At 41.6% G+C, this 12,996-nt stretch overlaps 1 protein-coding gene across 13 annotated transcripts in view; it reads right to left on the bottom strand.

Moving 5' to 3' along the window:
- The window catches only part of nfasca (neurofascin homolog (chicken) a), a 225,406-nt gene that overhangs the window by 63,141 nt on the left and 149,269 nt on the right, over positions 1–12,996 (bottom strand). For all 13 annotated transcript variants that reach the window (XR_012769529.1, XM_075461905.1, XM_075461903.1 and 10 more), the window contains 2 exons: positions 7,971–8,124; positions 6,263–6,387 (listed from right to left, as the gene is read on the bottom strand). Coding sequence is in view for 12 of the 13 variants with exons in the window: in XM_075461905.1 (XP_075318020.1) it covers positions 6,263–6,387; positions 7,971–8,124 (279 nt within the window). In the remaining variant the exon portion in view is untranslated. The remainder of the gene's footprint in view (positions 1–6,262; positions 6,388–7,970; positions 8,125–12,996) is intronic.

The following is a 12,996-nucleotide window of genomic DNA, read 5'->3' as shown; positions in this document are numbered from 1 at the left end:
AAGGGCTGAAGGAGGAAGTTGAAAAGATGTGTGAACCGAAAGCAGCAGTGGTACCAGTGGTAATCTGAGTACTGGAGTAGACTGCAGTATATATGTGTGTGTGTGTGTGTGTGTGTGTGTGTGCATTCATATATATATATATATATATATATATATATATATATATATATATATATATATATATATATATATGTATATATATATGTATATCATGGATGAAGCCTTGGACCAATAAACCTAATGACCATATTCAAGATTCAAGATTCAAGAGGGTTTATTGTCTTTCCAGCCATATAGTACAATACTGCAGATTAATGTTCAATACTTCACACTTAACACATTTAATTCAACATACTCATAGAAAATTGACTCCAGCGAAGTGAAACTAAAGCTTCCACCTAAGATTTTGTCCCTAAGGTTTAAACTGAATTGGACGACCTGAGAAAGTTCGAACAACCCTGTGCAACATCTTATCTCCTGGATCACAACATACTGTAATTGCTGTTGATTTGATGAGCATCATAGAATCAGATGCATAAAAGTGAATACAGCTGTGGTCCCTCACACACTTAGGATACCTGTGATGAGTGAAACTAACATTAGGATAGCTGTTGCTTCCAATTAGTTTGACTGCATGCATAATATTTATGTGATGAACAGTTATCTGAAAAGAAAAACAAAGTCTAAACAGGAAGGGTACAGTAAAATCAGAATAAAATCTTATATATATATATCTTTTCCTAAACACCCCAAATACTGTGTGCCAAAACAAGGACTAAACTGCAGTTATGTTGCATTTGATATGCTTCAGAGGAGGGAAGTTGTGTTGTCAGCAAGAGCTGTGCTCAGATTGACACGCACTGTCAGAAATAGGCCACTCCGGCGGTAAGACGTATTGCATCACTTCCTGTTACCTTGCTTGTGTACTGTGGAATTTCTTGCTCCGCTTGGACTACTGATAATCACTTTATTTCTATCTATAAGTAACACAATTTTGCATAGTTAAACTCTATAGCTTACCGTTCTGTTCTAACACACTCCTACAGATCTTTAATCTTTATTCTCATTTTTTAGCGGTGTGTCTGGTTCTCTAGCTCATGGCTACCAGTTCTCTCCCTCCATCTCCTGCTTTCACCTGCTCCGTGTGTCAGATGTTTAGTTACTCCTCTGCCTCCTTTAGCGATAATGGTACATGTAACAAATGTAGTCTTTTTGTAGTTTTGGAGGCGAGGTTATCTGAATTGGAAGCCCGGCTCTGCACTGTTGAAAATCACCCGATAGCGAGCCAGGTCCCTTTAGCCAGTGTGGAGCCACCTAGCGTAGCTAGCTCAATTAGCCTCCCCCTAGCAGAACCTGAGCAGCCAGGATTACAACGTGGCTGGGTGACTGTCAGGAAGAGGCATAGCTCTAAAGTCAAGCCCGTTGTTCACCATCGACCTGTCCACGCTTCAAACAGATTTTCCCCACTCAGCGACACACCCGCTGAGGACAAAACCCTGGTAACTGGCAGCTCTATAGTCAGAAACGTGGCATTAGAGACACCAGCGGCCATAGTCAAATGCATTCCAGGGGCCAGAGCGGGCGACATAGAATCCTATTTAAAACTGCTGGCTAAGGATAAACGTAAATACGGTAAAATAGTTATTCACGTCGGCATTAATGACACCCGGTTACGCCAATCGGAGGTTACTAAAATTAATGTTACATCGGTGTGTAATTTTGCCAAAACAATGTGGGACTCCGTAGTTTTCTCTGGACCCCTGCCAAATCTGACCAGTGATGACATGTTTAGCCGCATGTCGTCCTACAATCGCTGGCTGTCTAGATGGTGTCCAGCAAACAACGTGGGCTACATAGATAATTGGCAATCTTTCTGGAGAAAACCTGGTCTGATGAGGAGAGACGGCATCCATCCCACTTTGGAAGGAGCAGCTCTCATTTCTAGAAATATGGACGAATTTATTTGCCACCCTAAAACATGACAACCCAGGGCTCAGAGCAGGATGCAGAGTTGTAGTCTTACACACTTCTCTGCAGCTTCCCACCTGCTGCTACCCACCCAATCGATTAACACAAAAGGAGCAAATCCTCTTGTGCAAAAAAAACTAAAACAAAAACTTTAACTGAACAAAAACATCAAACTATTAAATGTGGTTTGCTGAATATCAGATCTCTCCTTTCCAAGTCTCTGTTAGTGAATGAGTTGATGTGTGATCATCATATTGATATATTTTGTCTTACAGAAACCTGGCTGCAGCAGAAGGATCATGTTAGCATCATGTTAGCATCATGTTAGCATCATGTTAGCATTAATGAAGCAACTCCCTCTGACTGTTTAAATGTTCACGTTCCTCGAACCACAGGCAGAGGAGGAGAAGTGGCAGCTATCTTCAGATCAGGGTTACTAATCAGTCCCAGACCCAAGATTAGTTTGAGCTCTTTTGAATCTCTGATTCTCAGTTTTTCCCACGCAAAGTGGAAATCCCAGAAACCTCTTGTGTTTGTTGTTGTGTATCGTCCACCTGGCCCTTATTCTGAGTTTCTGTCTGAATTCTCAGAGTTTTTATCCCAGTTAGTGCTGAGTACAGATAAAGTCATGGTAGTGGGGGACTTTAATATTCATGTAGATGTTGAAAATGACAGCCTGAATATGAACTTTAATTCTATATTGGACTCTATTGGATTTTCTCAGAGTGTTCACAGACCGACTCACTGCCTTAATCACACCCTTGATCTTGTGCTGACTTATGGGATTGAGAGTGAACAGTTAACAGTGTTCCCTCATAACCCTGTCTTATCTGACCATTTTCTGATAACCTTTGAGTTTACATTACTTGACTATACAGTTTCTGAGAAGAAATTTACATATAGAAGGTGTCTATCAGAGGATGCTGTAACCAGATTTAAAGAATTAATTCCATCATCCTTTTCTTCACTGCCATGTGCAGATATTACAGAGGACAACTACCTAAACTTTACTCCAGCAGCACTTGACTCTCTTGTTGACAGCACTATAGTTTCAAAGCGTACAGCACTGGACAATGTTGCCCCTCTGAAAAGGAAGGTAATCAGTCAGAAGAGGTTGGCTCCTTGGTATAATTCACAGCTGCGTGCTTTAAAGCAGACTGCAAGAAAGCTGGAGAGACAGTGGCGTTCCTCTAATTTAGAAGAGTCTCAGTTAGTCTGGAAAGATAGTTTAACAATGTATAAGAAAGCCCTTCGTAAAGCTAGAACTGCTTATTATTCATCATTGATAGAAGAGAATAAGAACAATCCCAGGTTTCTTTTCAGCACTGTAGCCAGTCTGACTAAGAGTCCGAGCTCTGCTGAGCCAGTTATTCCTTTAACTCTCAGCAGTGATGATTTCATGAGCTTCTTTATTAATAAAATTGTTTCTATCAGAGAGAAGATTGATGGAGTCCTTCCCACTATTATCAGTGATGTATCATCAAGTACAGCAGCTTTAGAAGTATCTTTAGAACCTGATTTGTATTCAGACGGCTTCTGCCCAGTTGATCTCTCTGAGCTAACAACAGCAATAGTCTCTTCTAAACCATCAACTTGTGTTTTAGACCCAATCCCAACCAGACTGTTCAAGGAGGTTTTCCCATTAATTGACACTTCCATATTGGATTTGATCAATCTGTCTTTGTTGACAGGATATGTACCTCAGACTTTTAAAGGTTGCTGTAATTAAACCTTTACTTAAAAAACCTACTCTTGATTCAGAAGTGTTGGCTCATTATAGACCTATATCCAATCTCCCTTTTATGTCTAAAGTTCTTGAAAAAATAGTTGCAGCTCAGCTTTGTGATCATTTACACAGAAATAATCTGTTTGAAGAGTTTCAGTCAGGATTCAGAGTGCATCATAGCACAGAAACTGCACTGCTGAAAGTTCCCAATGATCTCCTCTTAGCCTCTGATAGCGGACTTGTGTCTGTGCTTGTCCTGTTGGATCTCAGTGCTGCATTTGATACGGTCGATCACAGTATCTTATTACACAGACTTGAACATGTTATTGGGATTAAAGGAACTGCATTAGGCTGGTTTAAGTCATATTTATCTGATAGATTTCAGTTTGTTCTTGTAAATGAAGAATCTTCCTCACACACCAGAGTAAGTCATGGAGTTCCCCAGGGTTCTGTGCTTGGACCGATTCTTTTCACTTTATACATGCTTCCATTAGGTAACATTATTAGACAGCATGGCATAAATTTCCATTGCTATGCTGATGATACTCAGCTGTACTTATCTATAAAACCAGACGAACCCAATAGGTTGGTCAGACTACAAGCATGTCTTAAAGACATAAAGACCTGGATGACTCAGAACTGTCTGCTTCTAAATTCAGACAAACTGAAGTCGTTATCTTTGGACCTGAGCGCTTCAGGGAGAAATTGTCTAGCTATATAGTTACTCTAGATGGTATTTCCTTGGCTTCTAGTTCTACAGTGAGGAACCTTGGAGTTATTTTTGACCAGAATTTATCATTTGACTCGCATATAAAACAGGTTTCTAGGACTGCCTTCTTTCACCTTCGTAATATTGTTAAAATCAGGAACATCTTGTCTCAGAGTGATGCAGAAAAACTGCTCCATGCATTTGTTACTTCAGGATTGGACTACTGTAATTCTTTATTATTGGGCTGTCCCACATATTCTCTGAAAAGCCTTCAGCTGATCCAAAATGCTGCAGCCAGAGTTTTGATGAGAACTAACAGCAGAGATCATATTTCTCCAGTTTTAGCTTCTCTTCATTGGCTCCCTGTTAAATTCAGAATAGAATTTAAGATTCTTCTCCTTACATATAAAGCTCTTAATGACCGAGCTCCATCATATCTTAAAGATCTCATTGTAAGATATTTTCCTAACAGAGCACTTCGTTCCCAAACTGCAGGTTTACTTGAGGTTCCCAGAGTTTCTAAAAGTAGAATGGGAGGCAGAGCCTTCAGTTATCAGGCCCCTCTCTGTGGAACCAGCTGCCAGTTTGGCTTCAGGAAGCAGACACCCTTTCCACTTTTAAGACCAGGCTTAAAACTTTCCTTTCTGATAAAGCTTATAGTTAGGGATGGCTCAGGTAATCCTGAAACATCCCATAGTTAAGCTGCTATAGGCCTAGACTGCTGGGGGGCCTCATCTGTCACACCTTTCCTCACTTTACTCTCTTTATGTATATGTGACATTATTGTAGTCATTAACTCGTGTTTCCCTGTTCCAACAGATATCCTTTGAATGGTGTTACAGTGCCGCCAACACCGCCCCCCCTCTCTTTCTGTCTTCTCATCCTCTTGAGATTTTCTACTGTAAAAAAACATTGATTGTGGACATATTTTCCCACCCACCCCAAAATGCTTACTGACTAACATCCTGCTGTCTACTGTGGTAAAGCTACAATGTTACAAAAGTGAACTAAAATAAAAGTGTTTCATGAAGGTTGTTCTACAGCTGCCTTTTCACATCTTTGTGTCATAGATCCTTCAAAAAAAAAAGAAAAAATTGCTGGAGTCTGGTGTTCATATGTATTTGTTTCCATGGAAAATTTTTTTCTGATTAATTACGAAAAAGAAAAGCTTCCATGTCATCTTCATCTTACATTGTACATCACACCAGCCTACTTGGTTTCTTTTTTTTTGTTTAGAAATCTATTCATTAAGCGAGTGAACTCACAACAAGTAAAATTGTGTGTCCACTCTAAGGCTGAAAATACAGTTGCTGTTTCACCTCACGTTGGCGTCAGTGACCTCCTTCGCTCTCAGCCTAACTGCTCACACACTTCCTGCGTAGTATGCGTATGATTTCACAAGGGGGCGTATCTGACCACTCAGACCTGCTGCCAGGTTTACAGGATGGAAGCAGAAGCGCTCTGATAAATGGTAAATATGGGGTGTGTTGAAGAGGTGAGCATTTCGTTGATCTTAAGATCAGGACAGAAAAAGGGACACTGGATGGTATGTGAGGCCCCTAAACTAAGCATGGCGCGAGAAATTGATGATGCAAAACATCAAAACATTAAAAGTGAGCTTACACACCCTCTATCAGTTACCTACATCTTGCAGCTCACGTGCACAAGAAAACAAGTCACCAACACAGCGAATCTGCGAACTGACTTCCTTTTGGTTTTGTTCGATGCTTCCAGCATTGAATTTCAACCTGTTACACGTCAGCGCCATCTACTTCCCTGTAAAGTGAGTTTGTACTTATTCTACATATATCTGTGAGGGGAGGTTGTTTCATTCGGCACCATTTTTTGTGTGAGTGTACCTAACACAGTGAGGCGGGCTGAGGCTGAATCCTGGTCTATCTCAGATTTAACAGTGCAGGTGTACTCTCCCTCATCGCCCTCATTGACGTTGGGGATGGTCAGCGACTCTTCTTCCTTCCTCGGCCTTAGACACAGACAGAGAAGACATTGGTGGTTATCATACTGCAGAGTTGAAGCTTTTATTGTTCAGGTTTTCAAGTCAACTCTTTTGAAGTTGATAAATCTATCAATCCATAATTTACTAACTTTAAAGAACACAAAACACTTCATTATACTTCTCATAATGTTGTAACAACAAATTATTTAGCTGCTTTCCCTGAGAGAAAGTCCAACCTTGTGTTCAAACACTTATGACCCAAACTAAAGTGTGACTAGTGAAGCTTAGATAGGAGAGGGGGATAGAGCAACATATAGCAAATGGTCAACAGTGGAATCAAACCTGGACCTGATGCAGTAAGGACTTCTGCCTCTCTGTGTAGGGCACACAGTCTGCCGGGTGAGCTATAGAAAAGCTCCTTAGAAATAGATTTCTGACAGCAATGGGTCCTGACCAAATGGCAGAATATAATACAATAAACCTTAAGACTTGATTTATTCACACCAAATTAACATTTAGCTTACCCCTAAAATATTCCCAATTCCAAAAAAGTTAGGACAAATGTACATATGAACAGAATACACATATTTTCAAATCTCATAAATCAATATCAGATTCACCAGAGAACATAGAAAACGAGTGAGACATTTTTCTGTTTCATGAAAAATATCAGCTCAGCTGCTGGGCCTTTGGGTGAGGAATGTTGTCCCATTCCTGTCTGATAGAGGATTCTAGCTGCTCAGCAGACCTGGACCTTCTGTGTTGTATTTTAGATGTTCTCGGGTGGTGAAAGGTCTGGACTGCAGGCACCCGATTTAGTAACAAGGTGGATGGTCCCTTTCCTCTTTAGTCTGGAGGACACAGCATCAGGTTCTGATCCATCTGACCACAGAACAGTTTTAAATTTTAAATGAGCTTTGGTCCAGAGAAGACAGGAGTCTCTGGATCATGTTCACATGTGGCTTCTTCTCTGCCTGACAGAGCTGTGGATGTTACGGTGAGCTGTGTTCACAGAGCAGGATTCTGAAGGCTTCCTGAGCCCAGGCAGGGATTTCCAGGACAGAATCAGCTCTGTTTTTAATGCAGAGCTGCCTGAGGGCCTGAAGGTCGCACACCTCCAGTATTCATGTTCAGCTGGGTCTTTTGCACACAGAGCTGAATGTTTAGATGAGATTATGTTCATTATGATGGAATAAGGAAAAGAACACTTTTCTGAAATTGGCCCACACTTTTTTTTGCTGTTTATTAAACCTCTGCCCATCTTTACTTCTGAGAGACTCAGCCTCTCGAAGGTGCTGTTTTTATACCCAGTCATGTTACTGACCTGTTGCTTATTAACCTGATTAGTTGCAACATGTTGCTCTAGTTGTTTGTTTTTAGTCCCACTTACTTTTCTGGCCTTTTGTTGTCCCTGTCCCAACTTTTTTGGGTGTGTTGCTGCCATCAAATTCAAGATGAGCTGATATTCCTTCATGAAATAATAAAATGTTTCACTTTCAACATTTTATATATTTTCTATGCCCTTTTGTTTTAATTTTTGAGATTTTCACATGTGTTTGCTACTCTCATTAGCATTATCAACAACTCAGCATCCCAACTTTTTGTTTTACCATAACTTCCATCCCAGATTCAGGGGCTTGTCATCTTTGGTCCAGAACACTGTGACGGTTAGGCTGGGATCTGACTTCACCTTACAGTCGAAGCGGGCTGTGGAGCCTCTGATGGCCGACAGGTGAACTGGGGCTTGAACTATACGAGTTGGTTCTGGATCGAAGGGAGGAATAAGAAAAGGCACACAGACACATACGACATGAAGTGTGACATCAAGAGGCTTCCAGAAAAAATCTGTGGAACTACTCCTGTGTCTGGCATCCAGGAGCATATGGTCCAAGCATGAAAAATATCACATCCATATTCCTACCATGGTAAGAAACTGGCATAAGACCCCAATCCTTTGTACTTAAAAATGAACATTAATTTGAGTGCACATAATGTTTTCACTAAAAGCTATTTTTGTCTGAGACAAGTTTATTAAAAAAATGATTCATCTTTTGTTTATAGTTGAAAATCTTTTAATATGAAAAGTAATGATATAGTAAAAGTTAATAATAAAAGATCAAACTGGAAGACAACAACCTTGTTCTGTTTACATCCTGTGCAGATTACTTTACTTCACAAACAATGAATGCAGGGGGGTTTTCTATAACAATATTTAAATACAAAAACATAATTAAGGCACAAAATATTTGCACATGATCACAAAGAGCAATACATCTACTATAGTCACACACACTTACTATCACACTCTCTCACAAACACTACTATAGTCACGCCAGAGCATGTGAACGGAGCGGAGCGTGGAGCGGAGCGGTGAAATATGGTGAGAGCGGTTTTCAATTCAAACGCCGGAGCGAGGATTTCGCTCCGCTCCAGTTCGCTCCGATGCGCTCACAACGTCAATTAAAAATGTCGGATTATAAAATTTGTAAAATAACATTTTTGATTTAATGTAGTCTAGTGTAATAAATTAATAATTAAATAGGAAACACGGGGCAACATGAATGGAGCGAGATGTTACGTTCACAGCTGGGGACAAGCAGCCACGCGGGCCTTGTCACCCGTAGTAAATGAGGAAATGAGCAATTCATGTCGAGGGCGGTGTGTTCTATGTGTGGCGGAGCTAGCATTAGTTGCAGAGAGAGTGCGGATAATAAACAGGGAAACGCCCGAACTGTAGGGCCTACAAACGCTATCGAGCGTGGATTGTGTATTTCGTCTGGAGTTTTGGGACACGGGAACGCTCGGAACAGGTCAGGTACCGTGAAGACATATTCCCCTTTCTGATTGTCTGAATTAAGCTGACTGCTCAGGTGCTAGTTCTAACCGTGACCCTCGTTTCCTCTGCTTTGCTTCCGTTTCTGCTGATGCTCTCGCGGCCACAAACGCACACACACGCAGGCCTCTCCCTCCTCTTGCCTAGCCCAGCCTGGGCTCTCTCTTTGCTGTGTCATGTGATGCATATTTAAGCTGAGTAGGCTAATCTGGTGGGCTTCGTCCTGATGTGGTAGTTTTCTACAGCGCCGGCGCCACGGGGGGGCACTCGCGGGCATTGGCCCCCCATCCACGCCCCCCCTGGGTTCACTTTGATGTTTGACCGGAGATTGCCTCAAACACTGCAGTGCATGAGGGGACACGATCTAAAAGTCTTAAATAAAAAATACGTTTTTTAAGGTCTTAAAATGTCTTAAATTTCTCTGATTTTCGAAGAGTGGCGTTAAATTTCATCTGGGCGGAATGAAAGAAAGATATGTCTGGAGAGAGCTTTTGTGTGTGCGCCAGTACTTCCGGTGAAAACTTCCGGTGATTTGACAGCTAAGCTAACGCGTCAGGTTAGGGCCAGTGGCCGTAAACAAAGGTTATAGCCGAGAAGAAAGATGATAATATAACGTAGCTAAAAAGACTAGCTTTCTTCAGTAGCCTAATGCTTACCGATTTAGCAAGCCTAGCAGCCTCGTTGCTAATGCTAGCCGCCGTAACGTTACCAACCATACCCGACGTCAAGGAGTTGGCTGAGCAGGGGCAAGAGTATGGGGCTGGCAGAGTTAACTTCATAATGGGTGAGTGCAGGTTTCATTCACTTGTTTTCATTCTTTCACAGGATTGATTCACTTCATTGGTTTATCTGATTGCTGGCCGCCGAGCCATTATGTGTCTGGGTTTGTGTAGGTTACTGATCATGGTTGTTAGCCTATAGTCAGGTTGTGTGTTGGGTGTGTATTTTTTCAATGGGTACATGCCATTGACTGAGCGGTCTGTGCTCGTTTTTTATTTTTATTTAATTAGATTGGAGATACTAATTAATACTGAGGGGGAGGGGGGGGGCTGGTCCCGGGGCTGGTCCCGTGGAAAATTGCCAGGGCCGATTTTTTTTTCCCAGTCCGACCCTGAACTACATGTTCAAATGCGTTCTGATGTCGGCTCAACGCCAGTCTGAATTCACTGTGGCCGTGCGTGGGCGTTGCTGTTGTTGTTGCGCTCCTGTTTGCTCGTTGTGTGTATTAGTATTAATGGCGACTAGAAAGGGGCAAACGTGATCTGGGCTTTGCGTTCAATTTATGCACCGATGATTATACAGAGTGGATTAAACTGTGCAGGCTATTCGAGATGTCTCCGAATGCCTACTTTAAAGGAAGCGTGATGTGTTTGCCAGGGCTGCCTAAACGAGTTGCCAACTGTCCCTTGAAATAATGGAATCGTCACGTATTTAGTAACAAAAGGACAGTTCCTTATTGGGCTGAAACGGGGCCCACAATTCGGTTAAAATGCAGAAAATTGCATCTAAGAAATACCAAATTTTCTGGGGGAGGACCCCCAGACCCCCCGCTAGGGGGCCCCCCCTACTCATTTAAATGCCCGCCCAATAGCTTGTCTCTGCCGCCGGGTCTGGTTTTCTACCTGGCGCCCAACATTTTCTGAACATTATTTTTTGTACTTCAGAATGGCGATAATTTAACAGCCAGTTAAATAAGACAATACACCGGTCACATCATTAAATCAAACGCCGTGTGTCCCAGGGCCCTGTCATAATTACATGAAGTAAAAATGTCAGAAAATTCGAGAGGTGTCTGGCTGCAGACCTGCACTGTCAGGACCCTTAGTTGGAGACTGCACTGTGACGTCACCTGCACTGTGAGGACCCGAAGCGACAAGCGAGGAGCACCACAGCCCTTTTACAGACAACCGTTCCACTTCCTATTCGCCCCATTATAAAAAATTTGGCTGCAGTTCAGTTGATTTTCTCTGGGGGCGCTGGCGAGCGAGTGCAGAATGACCATTTTCCATAGGGCTGGCGCTAATAACTCAAAAAATGTCCCCGCTAGCGGCTGAAACCTGAAAATAATACTGTGATTTCTGACAGAGGGATGTGGATTTATATCGAAAGTACAATAACCTGGGAGTTATAGCTTTCTGTTTTCTTACAGGTCTGGCATTTGCGAGTCAGTCTCCGCTAGCATCTAGCTAACGGAATCTGAAGAACGCACGGCTGATTACGACCGGCTGCTTTACGGCACTCGTCCACTGTGCCAGAGTGCTAACCTGGTGCCGCTAACAACAACCAAAGCTAAACCAGAGGCTAGTCAGAGAGTATGTAAAAGGGCTGTGCTGAAATCTGTAACTATTTGAGCTAACCCCTCTCTGCTAGCTCAGCGCTAGGACTGACCATGCCGTAAAGTGATGCCACATGCGTGACGTCACTCGGGATGCAATACTGACAATAAATGTGTATTTTAAACAAATCTAGTGAGTCTAAAAAAATCAAACCAAGTGCCGTTTGAAAGGATAATTTATCCTGCCTTTAGGAAAATTAAAATGAAAAAATATAAAAAATTCTATCAAAAGCAATGGCTGCATCTAAGGTGGATCTCATAGTACCACCATAGAGTTCGGCGTGCTCTGCACTGCTTCGTTGGCGCCCCTAGAGTGCAGTACCACCCGGAAAAAGCCGCCAGCTTTCCCTCTCCTCATAATAGAGACTCTCTGGGAGCACGTATTTTTTGTTCCACATTTGAACTGTGGAGACGACGAGGTGAGTAAAAGTCGAGTGAAAACAACTTTCTTTAATACGAAGAAACAGAAACAGTCTTTATTCACTGGAACGTTACGTTGCACACTATATCTAAAGTTATATTAATTTTAAAGAATCAGGGTTTTTTTAAAACTTTTGGCTAGTCTTCAGCGTTGTTATCGTATCGATAGTGCTCACTTAAATGTGCCATTTTTCGTATCGATAGTGCTGACTTGTTTAATTTTGTTTGACTTATTACGACATTATTTGTCTCTTACAGATGCATATTTCAATAACTATATACTGTAAAGTTATATTAATTTTAAAGAATCATTTTTTTTTACTTTTGGCTAGTCTTTAGCGTTGTTATCGTATCGATAGTGCTCACTTAAATGCGCCATTTATATATATATATTGTAGCAGTCACAGTGCCGTGTGGATTAAGAGTTTTTCAAACTTTGACAAAACCAACATTCCTGTGGGGGATGTTTACGTATGTGGATATAAACCAGATCTTCATTTTCTTTCCACAAAGGAAAAAGAGACAGAAACTGCCTAATTTACGTTCACCTTCTACCTTCTTAAAAGCTTTTTGGGAGTGAAAAAAAAATAAGCAACAGACACTTGCAATAAAAATTGGGATAGACTCTAACGAACAAAGAACTCACTCTTGGAAAAGTGGGATCTTATCTGGACCATAACTCGAAAGTTGACACTTTAACACCCCTTTTCACCAGCAAACCGACCAGATGGCTACACACGAACTGAGAAGACTTCATAAGACTCACTTTTAGTCGAACCTTAAAACTATATTAAATGTGTTTGATAACCGTGTACAATTTCTTTCAGGTTTCCAGCTTGATCACAAGACACATATAGAGACAATTTGTACGATTCTGGCTTAAATATTGACAAAGAACTGATCTTGGTGGAAAATGCCCAACCTGCCTGATGGAACCACATTGCCCCCTAGTGGTCTGCAGTGTTGATTAGTTGAACATTTAAATCCCAGAGGACTCAGTAAAATGGACAATATAGGCAACTATTAACTTCTAACGATGTCCCTTCGG

The sequence above is a fragment of the Odontesthes bonariensis genome, chromosome 3 (genome assembly GCF_027942865.1).
Source record: "Odontesthes bonariensis isolate fOdoBon6 chromosome 3, fOdoBon6.hap1, whole genome shotgun sequence".
NCBI classification, from domain to species: Eukaryota; Metazoa; Chordata; class Actinopteri; order Atheriniformes; family Atherinopsidae; genus Odontesthes; species Odontesthes bonariensis.
The sequence above is the reverse complement of the archived record's forward strand: the minus strand, read 5'-3'. Positions and strand labels throughout refer to the sequence as shown.